The sequence below is a fragment of the Ptychodera flava genome (genome assembly GCF_041260155.1).
Source record: "Ptychodera flava strain L36383 chromosome 23 unlocalized genomic scaffold, AS_Pfla_20210202 Scaffold_24__1_contigs__length_23054250_pilon, whole genome shotgun sequence".
In the NCBI taxonomy this organism is placed as follows: domain Eukaryota; kingdom Metazoa; phylum Hemichordata; class Enteropneusta; family Ptychoderidae; genus Ptychodera; species Ptychodera flava.
The window spans coordinates 8,548,215-8,560,311 of record NW_027248278.1 but is presented as its reverse complement, the minus strand read 5'-3'; the positions used below and the strand labels follow the sequence as shown (position 1 = coordinate 8,560,311).

General features: G+C 39.3%; 1 protein-coding gene across 4 annotated transcripts in view; it reads right to left on the bottom strand.

The window, feature by feature from the left end:
* The window catches only part of LOC139124884 (carbohydrate sulfotransferase 11-like), an 11,703-nt gene extending 1,136 nt beyond the window's left edge, over nt 1-10,567 (bottom strand). Inside the window, exons 1-5 of one of the 4 annotated variants that reach the window (XM_070690988.1) lie at nt 10,415-10,565; nt 6,605-6,716; nt 5,983-6,143; nt 1,665-1,840; nt 1-381 (exon numbers count right to left, since the gene is read on the bottom strand). The exon at nt 1-381 is cut by the window's left edge and continues 1,136 nt beyond it. In XM_070690988.1, the coding sequence (XP_070547089.1) occupies nt 1-381; nt 1,665-1,840; nt 5,983-6,082 (657 nt within the window). In that variant the 5' untranslated portion in view covers nt 6,083-6,143; nt 6,605-6,716; nt 10,415-10,565. Of the gene's footprint in view, nt 382-1,664; nt 1,841-5,982; nt 6,144-6,604; nt 6,717-8,917; nt 9,083-10,414 lie in introns of those variants that run through there. The other 3 variants (XM_070690986.1, XM_070690987.1, XM_070690989.1) reach the window with 3 other exon arrangements.
* Between the last annotated feature and the right edge of the window lie 1,530 nt (nt 10,568-12,097).

Sequence of the window (12,097 nt, the reverse complement as noted above, 5' to 3'; positions counted from 1 at the left end):
GGGGTCGTGATCTACTTTGTCGGCGAAACATGACACAAGGCGGGAGAACGGATGGCGTACAAACATGAATCGCGTTGTGTAATCTCTCACCATGGCAGCCCTTTCTCCTGGTTTGCTCCACATGCTCGAGCTCAAATGTTTGTAATAGCTATCGATGCGTTTCCTAAAGTTAGGTGTTACATCAGCGACAAATCCAAGAAACGTTCTCATCCAATTTGAACTGCCAACTTTAAAAATTTCGCAGAATAAAGTTTTGTGGGCTTCATCAACTATTGTACGTCCATAGGCATGCCAAAAACATCGCTGGCTGGTTGTGTATAGCTTGCACTGCTCTGACAACAAGTCGGTCCGCTTCTTAAATATTTTCTCTCTCGGCACATTCTGAAAAGACATTGAGATTGGAAAACACAAGAATCAAATCAGCCTACTGAACAACAAACAATTGATATTTAAACCAATTTTACAACTTGGTATATCGAAGTTGCGGAAAAAAGAAAGTCGACTGTTTTCAAATCATGGGTGGACTTACCTCTTCTTGAGAAAGAGCACTTGTTCTCAAATTCACCCTAAGTTCTCATTGCAATGCAGAAAAGCCCCCAATCCGCATTGGAATATCTCTGCAAATTTCTGTACACACGGGGGTTGGGGCGACTGAAAGATCCGTCGCTTGAGGGCGCTCTAAAGAGCGCCCCCGAGCGACTGATCATTCAGTAAGGGTTGGCGGAATAGTTAATGTTAATTAACCTTTGAGCGAAAGCGTGAGTTGTACTCGATCAAACGCAGTAGTCTACGTACACTTTTGCCGAGAAGGGACTGTGATGTAGTGGACTAGCTTGGACGATGGGGTGAATGCTCTGACCAACGTAGTCTCGAGAAAACAAACAAACAAATAAACAAACAAAAACAAGCGAGCGGAAAGCCAGTCTGTATGCAGCCCGCGTTTGTTAAGGGACAACAGCATACTTAAGAAAAACATAGACTGGTGAAGTCTGTTTCCTTGAGTATGCGGGCATATTATTGTCAAGACAGTCCATTACCTATTATATTTGTCATTTTTGATAGTGATATAAGCCATTGTCAAGATGACTATCAGTTGTCCTCAACGACGTTCGTAGGTTACACACATACAGGTTGGGATAAAAATTGTTTTACAGCCAGTAAAAAAAAACACCGGTAGAAACACTAAACGCCATCACCAATTAAAAACGTACAGAAGCAAGTGCTAGGTGCTACTAACAATGCCATGTACGGACAGCTGTATCATACCAGTGTATTGATGGCTCAAATGCATCGATCTGATTGGTCGGGACGTGAAAATAACCGTGCTATATTGGCGATATTGGCACGATTGGAACATGTACAAGCTCCCAGCTTGAGAAACTTTCGTTTTCTTGTTTCACTCCAGAATTTCAAGATACTCATATGTTTTAATCGCAATAAATCAACTTCAGCACGCGATATACCACTCGGTTTTGACGAGTTCACTTCGCATATGCACTCGCCTTCGCTTGTGCATTTTTGTGTGAACTGGTCAAAATCTTATCATTACGTGACTAGGTGTAGCTTATTGCTAGATACATAATAATAATAATAATAATAATCAAAGACTAGAAGTGAAAATAAAATGGTAATATATTAATAAATATGCATAAGATTCAGCTTACGTGACTTTCATGGTGTTTCGTTACTTGATCATTCTTTTCATGGTTCGTGTTTTTGCTTCGTATATGAGCGATTGTAACTGACAATCTGTGTCTTGAATCATCTTGAACACCCGGGATATTTTCTATTGACAGTCGTTTGTTCTTGAGATCGGCAATTTGTTGTGGAAAAGGTGCATCTGAAATGTATAGAATAAGCCATGTGTTTGTAATGCCTGCTATAACTTAATGTGGTTCCTACGTTAAGGTAATATGCCCCTCGAACGTGAAAGTTTTTTCATCAAGTAATCTTAAAGTTTCAACCATACTCGTTCAAGATCAAAAATAAAATTGGGGGTCACAGTGCAAATGTTGGTACTACAGAAACAAATTACTCACGATTTACCAATATTTGAAATCCACAATGGCCGCCATTCCTGTGTTAGCTCTATGGAGAACTGTGAAATTTTCGATTTTCGAAAAACTGAGGCGGTGAAAATTTTTCTTAAACCAAGAGCTTCAAAATGAACCCCAACAAGTGGTAGATCCGAAAAAAATTGTAAAAGTTTGAGCATCCAAATATCTGTCCCCGAGGCGTACCCCACCTTAAACTTTATCAACCTGATTGTTCGATCAGATCAGTGTGTGACACCGGTAATATAGTGACCAATTTTTTTTCTTGAATTGGTATGAAACAGCATTCATCCATCGATATTATCACAGACGGTTTATGACTTAATGAGTGTTGTTTTTACGAGAAATGAGCAAAACGCTTATATTCAAACCAATTACAACAAAACTTGTACTTACTAATCGTTAATCAGTTATTCGTGTCATGAGTGTTGTGCGTATAACACCAAACGGAAGATAGCTGTCACGATGTGCTATTAAGGTAGCACGCTGCTAAAATTTTGTAAACGGTAAACTTTTGCTCAAACTTTCCTCGGAGAATTTTTCGACCATTGTCTTTCGAAATCAAGAATACAGATCGAGGACTCAGCGTGCCACCTTACCGATATCTCAAAAACATTGCGAAACGTTGATAGTGGGAATATCTGTCCCCGGGCACTTCTACTTTTATTCTATCCCTCCTAACAAAGCTGTTATGCTATTCTGCTTGCACAAACGACCATCCAATGCTCGCAGCACTGTTTTTTTGTTCCCACTGGAAATCAATAATGCATTTACAAAATGTTTTTGTTTCAAACCTTGACGATGGATTCTTCTATTATTCACAGGTTTTATGGACTAACAAAGCGATAGCTAATTGTACGTTGTTTGCCATGTTGAACCATTTAAGCACTGTAAACCCCCCCCCCCCGAAAAAAATACCAGGGCAACATTTTATCAATTTTTCTTAATTTTTCTGTATTTTTTTCCCATGATTTTGGACCGAATATACATAAATTTTTATGGGCTGCACTTTTTGACAAAATTTTTGGAAAAATCTGAAAAAAATGTTTAGATCTGAAAGAAATTGTTGGCATTGTATAGCATAAACGCAACAAAAATCGACTTTGACACTTAGAGGATTAAATAGCAAGGTCGGGCGCACAATAGGCAACGTCGTAGTGACGTTGGTTGTTGACAAACACTGGGCGGGATGGTTAAACACTTGCTTAGTCGTAAGCTATAAACTACTGTATCTGTTACATTAGGAGCTTCCGATTATCACCTTTTCCTGAATATTACGGAAGATTGCAGGGTTCACACGATTCTAGCCAAGCTCATAACCCAGGGGATACTTGTCAGAGAAGTGGTAGGGCTGTGCGGCCGCAGGTATAAAACCCAGGGCCCGTTTTAGACCTAAAATCTCGTTATTTTACAGATGCAGCCAACGGACAATGCACTTTAAAAGGGGTCCTTACAATGATAAGATATATTGTACATGAAAGTAATGTGAACTGACTAATTTTAAGTCAAGCGGGTAATTAATTAGCTGTTCATAATTTGCCCTCACACTGAAAATTTTTCGACTTACCCTGCCGCACTCAAACTTCATTTTTACCGCTCCCCACATATTTTTGCCTGTTTCTCCTCCCCACTGTGAATGTCTGAAGCTCCACTGCCCTGTGACGAAAAAAACTTGCCGATTTCCCCTGCCGTGGAAAAAATTTCCCTCAAAATTTTGTCATTCCATTTTCCCTGCAGACATGAAGCTACCCTACCCTGTGATGAAAAAACTGCAAGTTTCCCCTGCCCCGAGAAAACATTTCCCCTGAAATTAACATTCCCATGCAAACACATACTGCAGTGACCTTGTATTTGGTTTCCATCTCGCAGTACATAGAGTGAGATGTGAGGTCAATCGATAGGCTAAGTAGTCTGGGTAACCTTTAAAAGGTATAAGTACTTGCACTGTGTCCCCATCCCCGGAAACACCATGGCTGAAATTCCCCTGTCCCCGTTTTAAAAATAGCTTCTCCTCTCCTCGTTTTTCGCCAAGCCCTGTCCCCAGGACAATCAATCAATGTCTGCCCTGCCCGACAAAAAACCCTAAAATTTGCTCCCCTGCCACCTAAAAATATGTCCCCTGCCCTAGCAAAATTAAAATTTCCCCTGCCCTCAAAAATTGCTTCTGGAATAGCTTTTTCGATGAATAGCTCCGTTAGCTGCACCTGATTTTAGGACCCCACTTTAGACCTTTATGACCTTTGACCGAGGTCAAAAGTCATACCGTCAAAATGTTTAAAACGGAAAAAGCAAGCATTTGCCCAGGCAAAGCCTACCACTGTACTGTGTTTGTTGTTGCTGGCCAAGCTATGAATCCGAAAAAACATGATCAGGAAATACTAAAAAAAATTGGTGAAAGAAAATATCTTTCACCCTCACCAATTTTTGGTCCAACTTCTGCAAATTATTAGTTATCTGCAGTTACAGTCTGACTGGTTTTTTTTTTGTTTTTTTTGTTTTTTTAAATTCCAATTCACAACCACTGACCTCGCTGTTCGTCTGTAAAGCAATACTACTTCATATGGCAATGGTCGACCTGTCTGTCATGAATAATACTAGGAGCAGTAGAGCCACTTTGTTTGGGTATTTTCTATTGGGCAAAAATCTGCAATATATAGAGTTCTGACAAACCAATGACAATGTTTTAAAAAAAGATATCAATGCTTATAGAGTGCAACTGTAGCTCATAACCCTGCTAACGAGATTTGTTCTCTTGTGCGGCAATCAAGAATCAACCCCATTTTAGACCTTGGTTTACAGTGGAATTGATACCCCCATTTTAGACCAAGTTGCTGAAATATCACCCCCACCCCCATTGGGCGGCACATATACATATTGGCAAGTAATGGAAGTGATCCTCCCCCGGGGGGGCTCATAACCAGGGTTTGTTGACTGGCCGGCAGGTTGTGGTCTGGCCGACAGATTTTCTCGACTGTGATGTCTTCGCTAGGTGACTGGGTGCCGTACGTTTCGTTGTGAGTTCGAATCCCATCGAAAATTTACTGAATTCAAACCACAGTCGTTTGTGGTTCGATAGCACTACTAGGCCAGGTTTTCCAAGCGATTGAAAGCGTTTCATTTTAGTAATTTGAGTTACTGACGGGTGATTCAGGGAGAAACTCCCCTGTATAGCGTTTACTGCATGCCCTCATCACGTTAACCCCACTCAAACATTTACAAATCACAGACTTGAAACACGTCTATTGAACTGGTTGCGTCATGGTCAAACTGGGTGTGAACAAATACTGCTTTTCAGTTGAGGGGTATGCCGGGGATGGTGGTAGCGAAGGCGTGATTTCATAGCGATGTAATTCCCGATTGCAGGTATGCTGACACAAAATGCGGCTTGCTTGGATGTTCGCACTTTCAAACTTTCGATTAGAAGATGGGGGGGGGGGGTTGAGGCCAAATGCGATTAGTTGCGTTTACCGTACGCATGTTTTAATTGACGGTCCCTTAAAACATGCATCTCATTTAAAGGGCCAGTAATGCCAACTTTTGATGACTTTTCCTTTATTTTTATTTTGTATGCCAAATGCAAGTTCGCATTCTTCCCAAAAGAATGTTGAAATGTCCAATATTAAGCTTGTCAACATAGCGTCTATATGTTTAAAATGCATTGTTATTCTTCAAACTTTACATTCGAATTAACTAGTCCAGACATGAATTCACTTGCCAACAATAACAATGCAGTTTACACATGTACAGGCTGAGTTTACAAGCTGGATACTCTGTATATCAACATACTTTGGTGAGTTAAACAAGAATTTATGGTTGACATTCAAAACAAAAATAGCGAGAAAAAAATTAAAAGCTAGCGTTACTGAAATGGGGCTTCAAGAAAGCGGCGACTTTGAACGTCACTGTTTGTTTCAATGCTGAATCTTACCTTGAGCAGAGTCCTTGATTATGAACAGGGCTATCAAGACAGATTGTACAGACACGATGAATATAAGAAATGTGATGCGTTTCTGCGTTCGACATCGCATGACGTCATCGACTGGCCTCTATACTAGAAGTAGAAAATCAGCTGCTGGATATACTGTACACCTAAAAAGTGGGAAAATGGATTTTACAATTACGTAAATTTCGATTTTCATCAAGATCAGAAACATACAATACGGTACCACTGCGCCATATTATCAGCTAATTATGGCCACTTGTCTTCAGTTCCTGGTTTTCGTATTATTGACCATTTATGCGATTTCAGTCTTTTTCTTGCCCCGGGCCCCGTGTACAGTTAGGCCGCGTTCAAAAAAAATGGTGAGGGGGGGGGGCTGGAGGAATCGCGATTGAAATCTTATTTTTTTTCAGATCTCCCCCCTCAATACCCTCAAAAATTTTCAAGTCCCCCCCTCAATACCCTCAAAAATTTTCAAGTCCCCCCCCCCATTACCATATAGCCGCATATTTATTAGGAATTCACGCAGAGTAAAAAAAACATGTAATGTGTCGTTCTGCACGCAAATGTTCAACACTACCTCTTATCAGCAGGTTGTAGAGCCATATACCTAGGGCAAGTTCTTAAATTGATTCATTTTTAAATGCATCAGTACACTTTTTGGATTTCTCAGTGTAAGCCGACTTGAGTTTATCCACCTCTGGCCAGTTCAATGGCACCAGCTGAAAAGCACACAAAATGACAATCATGAGAGAGTATGAAAATTGTGTATTCCTAGCTACATTTAACCAAATTGTGAAAAAATGAGCACAGTGATCTACCAATTTTTTTTTTTCAAAAGTACAAGACATATACAACTTAGATGCCACTTATAAAATGTTTTACAAAATTGACAATACTGGAAGGTTAAAATATTCCATGAAATTAATGTTTTAATCTCAGAAATTTTGGGTGTAATAATGGCAAATTTGATAAAAAAATAAAAGATTCCATTTAGTCACACATTTTTCCATTTAAATTAGAGTCTTTACTATTCAAAGTTTTACTTTTGTGTTATTGGTACAATGAGATATGAAAATTTCATTCACTGCATGAACTTGAAATGAATGGTTTTATATATTGATTTTAAGTGATTTTAGAAAAACTGACTTTTCATCGTATATTTGTATAAGATCAATTATGGTGACCCCATCTTTTTTCTCTAATATTTGATTGTTCTCATATGCCAGAATTCAAAAATCCATGGTAACTGTTAGTCCCCTAGTCTTCTATGTGTACAAGTAGATGTATGTTTCACTGTCAATTGAGTGTCCTATGACCGAAACTCTTCTTAAACTACATCAGAGTCAGAGCCACATGTATCACTGTCACTGCCAGTATGTAGTAGCAGGGCAGTAGTTGTATTAACTTTTTATTTTGGCAATATTTTTGTTCAGTTTATACAATTGTGTTCTTGTTCTATTCCCTACAGAATGTTGAGCTATCCAGTATTCATCTTGCCAACACAGCCTACGTGTACCGTGCATTTGCATCATTCAATTATCACCAATATTTAGACAAACGGGCTTTGTTGACAAACTGAATATTGTGTTTTTCAGCATGCTGTAGAGAGACACCGAGAAACTGTGTTTGATACATTGCATAGAAATATTGAAAAAATATCAACAGTTGAAGCTCCTGCCCCATTTTAAGGCCAACTTGTTCTACGAAAATTTAATGGCATTCATATATTTTTAGGCTTGACATAAAACATAACAAACGATCCTAGATTTTGTTTAATTATTACTAACATTAGAACCATTGGACGACATCAAAATGTTGGGAGTCAAATATTTCAGGTCCCCCCCATAGGCAGAGCAAAACTTTCAAGTCTCCCCCCTCGACTACCCCAAAAATTTTCGAATCCCCCCTGAATTCCTCCAGCCCCCCTCACCACTTTTTTGAACGCGGCCTTAGACAGTTTTCTCAGAGACAATTGAAGGCCTCAAAATCTGCCTCTTTGTGCCTATTGTCCACAGCAGATCATTACATAATAATGCATGTCCGTAGTAATTCCACGACAACTCGCCTTGAGTAAGTAAGTTAAATAACACGCCACTTCAACTTTTGATCAAAGTTTCTTCAATGGAGCATGGAGCAAGAAATGGATCCGTTTCCAGCTCCATGAATGTAGAGATTGTGTTTACACCATTTGATTCACCGTCTTTTGAAATCAAGAATAAATGTCAGGGGTGATTAATTTTGGTACTGGCAACTTATCGGTGGTACTAGAGAGAAAAAAATGACGATACTAATGCGTATACCGACACTTGAAATTCAAAATGGCCGCCATCCTCAGTCAACTCTTTTGGAATACGATTTTCACAAAAGTAAACCGGTGGAGAATCGAAAACTATTCCGTTAGCTTTAGAATGAGCCCTCACAAGCAAAAGTTTGGGAGCAGAAATATCTGTCCCCCAGACGCTATAGTTCCATATAATATATTGTACTGTCAAAGAAGGCAACTGAGCGGACATAATTATCATGACCTAGCTTGTACGTCTGTTTTTGACTTAATGAGTTTGTATTTCCTGTTTTCGGTTGAAATAAAGTCCCTCCAGCACCGGTATTTCTTGTGACAGTACTTGGTATGGGTACCTAAAATTTGACACGTGAATGCTTTACATCTTCAATTACAACATGTTCATGTTGTACATGCTGTCGGTATGAAATATGGCAAAAACTGTGGGCCGTTTTACCACCGACAGACTTCAAACTGTGAAAGGTTCTCAAATGTTGTGTACAATACATACTCGTCTGCAATGCACTAACTGTTTGGATTACACGTAACCAGAATAATGGGTAACAAATAACTGCATGTTAATAGAAAGGCAATGCGAGTGTTCACAGCTATCTCCTATTCAAAGCTGACATTTGTACTCACTACGTTAAAGAAGACTTCATATTAGAGATTTTCAAAACTATGAATCGCCAATTTATCCCAGGTTAGCACTTTTTCGACGTCAAGTATTCGAGACCTTGTCCTAGCGGAAGGGGAGGGATTCACACATGGACTGTCCATGGGTGTGTCCTGGGACTGTGGTTGAAACAATAACAGTGTATTCCAGTCCATTTTCCATGGTTGAAACCAAGGGACCGAGCACAATTAACGGCAGGGGGCGGAAGAAAAAATAGGGGCAGGGGGGGGGCACGAAAAAAATGAGTGTTCTTGGAGTGGGCCATGAAAATTCCAGGGAAGAAGGTAAGGGGTGGGCCACCAAAATTTTTTACACCATGACAGACAGATAATTTTTTCAGCATTTTTGTTCCTTGTTGAAGCTGGAGTTCCTTGTTCCTTGTAGCATGATGAAATATCAAGTCTTAAACCTCACAATGCAGTTGTTATATGTAAAATGAGCAATATTATTATTGAAAATTGACTTGACCTTTTTAGACTAACTTGGAGATGTGCAGTGAACACTGTCATCATTAAAAATAATTCATGTCTAAATCAATGCTTCAACTATATATATACATATATATATATATATATATATATATATATATATATATATATATATATATATATTTGTTTATTATTTATTTCAAGAATGCAAGAATGTTGTTTTCACTAAAGCATATATTTCAAGTTATAAGGATTATATATGTGTGTACAACTTTGTACCTATGTAATCTTCTTTTTTGGCGAGGGGGGCCTCAAAAATTTTGTTGCAGGTGATGGGGGGCACTAAAATTTTTGCTGGTATTAAGGAGGGCTGTAAAAAATATATGCACCAAATATTTTCTCTTCCAGCCCCCCCCCCCCCCCCCCGCCGTTAATTGTGCTCGTTCCCTAATCTTTTCCCTTTAGCATTGCGGCCACTTCTTTTGTATTAGCTCAATATCGTCACAGCCTGGTCTTTTAAAACGACAAGTCGTGTACCAGTTAACGTAGAATGAGTCTTGACAGATAGTATTACGTCACTGTTACGTCATAGTATCGAGTAAATTTCCAGCTTTTTCTACTTTTCACGAAACTTGATGATGAACGAAAAGTCCCCTTTTCCGTGATTCTTTTCATAGGAACCTCTGGGCACAGCTCTGTTTGGAACACTATTCAAACTTTCTTGTCTGAATTGACAAGACGGAAATACTGCGACTCACACACAAGGAGAAAAGAGCAAGCACGATTGCTTGTGGTCCGATACACGGATCTTGACAAGTATACGGCCACGGAAGTATCCGGCCCAGTGGAGTAATCCCGGGCAGCATACTTGACAATTAAGATCCCAATACACAGCGATGGCCGCTGTGTGGTAAGTACCAGAAAAGTTGGTCTTTGTAATGCGTACCACAGCGGCTATTGACGTTTTATCGAACCGCAAGCGAATGTGGTTTTGAGGAGCTGAGATGGAACGGAATCTTTGAGTCCCACACATACCTGATCTCTCGTAGGCCCACAAATGTTGTTTTGATACCGTAGCGAAACTTGTATACGCCAAGCCAAAGACTCGCGCTGAATGCCCCAGACATGTACTGTTTAGCATCACTGTTGGTCTCAGTTTTAATAGTTTGAATTGTCGAGTTACATAACGTGGACAATACAAAACACAATGTAACGCAAATACAGGGGACACGTCCTCCCACGGTCACTCAAAACCGAGTGACCGTGGTTTTACATTGTGCCGAAATCGTGAATTAGCATAACAATGTCTTGTTTGCTATCAAATGAGTGATAAATCATATATTTTCAAAAAGCAACAGTGAGAACCTTTTTTCACTGCTTTCTGATATTGCCCTCGAGTAAATTCCTATCATTCAGCCAGAAACGGATGGTCCTATTTTAGCTTGAAACGGATGGTCCTATACATACACAGCGACCAAGTCGTCAAAAACCATGACGTTATGGTAGAGTCACATTTTCAGGTCGACACATGCCCTAATTAATTAAAGTGAGCTGTAGAGGGCCTTTGTGTTTGGTCCATGGCGCGGCAGTACTTATGACGTCAGCAGTGCCCTTACCACTTTAGTCAATCGATATTGTATTCGACACATACTACAGACGGTTTATGGTAAGATATATCAAGATACGTTATAGATATTTAAGTGAACAATACAGATGGAGAAAAACAATAATAAACAATATCTCACGTGATACAAAGGAAAAATGCTAAGGCCAGTATTGATTGGTTGAAGCACAGCCTGATTGTGTGGAGGAACTGTGGTTGAAGCTAGTAGAAGTCTCAGGCCGGCATAAACCCTGAAAATGAGAGAGAGTTTTCGATAATGCCACTTCCTAAGGTAGAACACGCCTCGGGGATAGACAGCCGTACTCTCAAATTTCTATCCCTTTTTTATCTACGACCACTTGTGTGGGCTCATTTCAAAGCTCTTGGAGAAAGAAAAACTTTCACCGTCTTAGTTTTTTTTCTAAAATCCAAAATTTAATGTTCCCTTCTAGAGTTAACACAGGATTGGCGGTCATTTTGAATTTTAAGTATCGCAAAATGTTGGGTAATTTGTTTTGCTAGTTCCAAACTTTGAACGGTGACCCCTGACTTTCATTGTTGACTTGGTATGATAATAGTTGAAAGTTTCATTTAGGAAAGTTTGAGTAAAAAGATTTCAGTCTTTTACATTAGAGGCGCATACTACCTTAAGTTAATATACTTCTTTCAGAATTATATTCTTACAATATAAGAAAATAATAAAACGTAGCTCATCATACATAAAAGTTGTAACCGTGGCAATTTCAACACTAAGCTTTTCACCCGGTGAAAGATTTCTAGCAATGTTCTTCCTAAAATATTGAGTTAAAATAAACATTGGTCGATGTCATGGAACTCATTGGCAAAATTGGGGCGACGCACAAAGGTCCCCGGATGTTATCAACAGTTTGACGCACAGATGTAAGCACAAAGAATTTACCATCCCAAGTCTATAAATGTCGACATAAGTGCCCCGGATGTGATCAATCAACGTTGTGAACATTTGGTTCACAGAATTCCTGCTGCAATTACTGAATCTTTTCCAAGAGTGCTTAGGTGACATAGCTTCCCACTATTTATCGTTAAAGAATTGAAACTGTCAAATGTTTCTATCGAAATAACACATTGTCCCATAT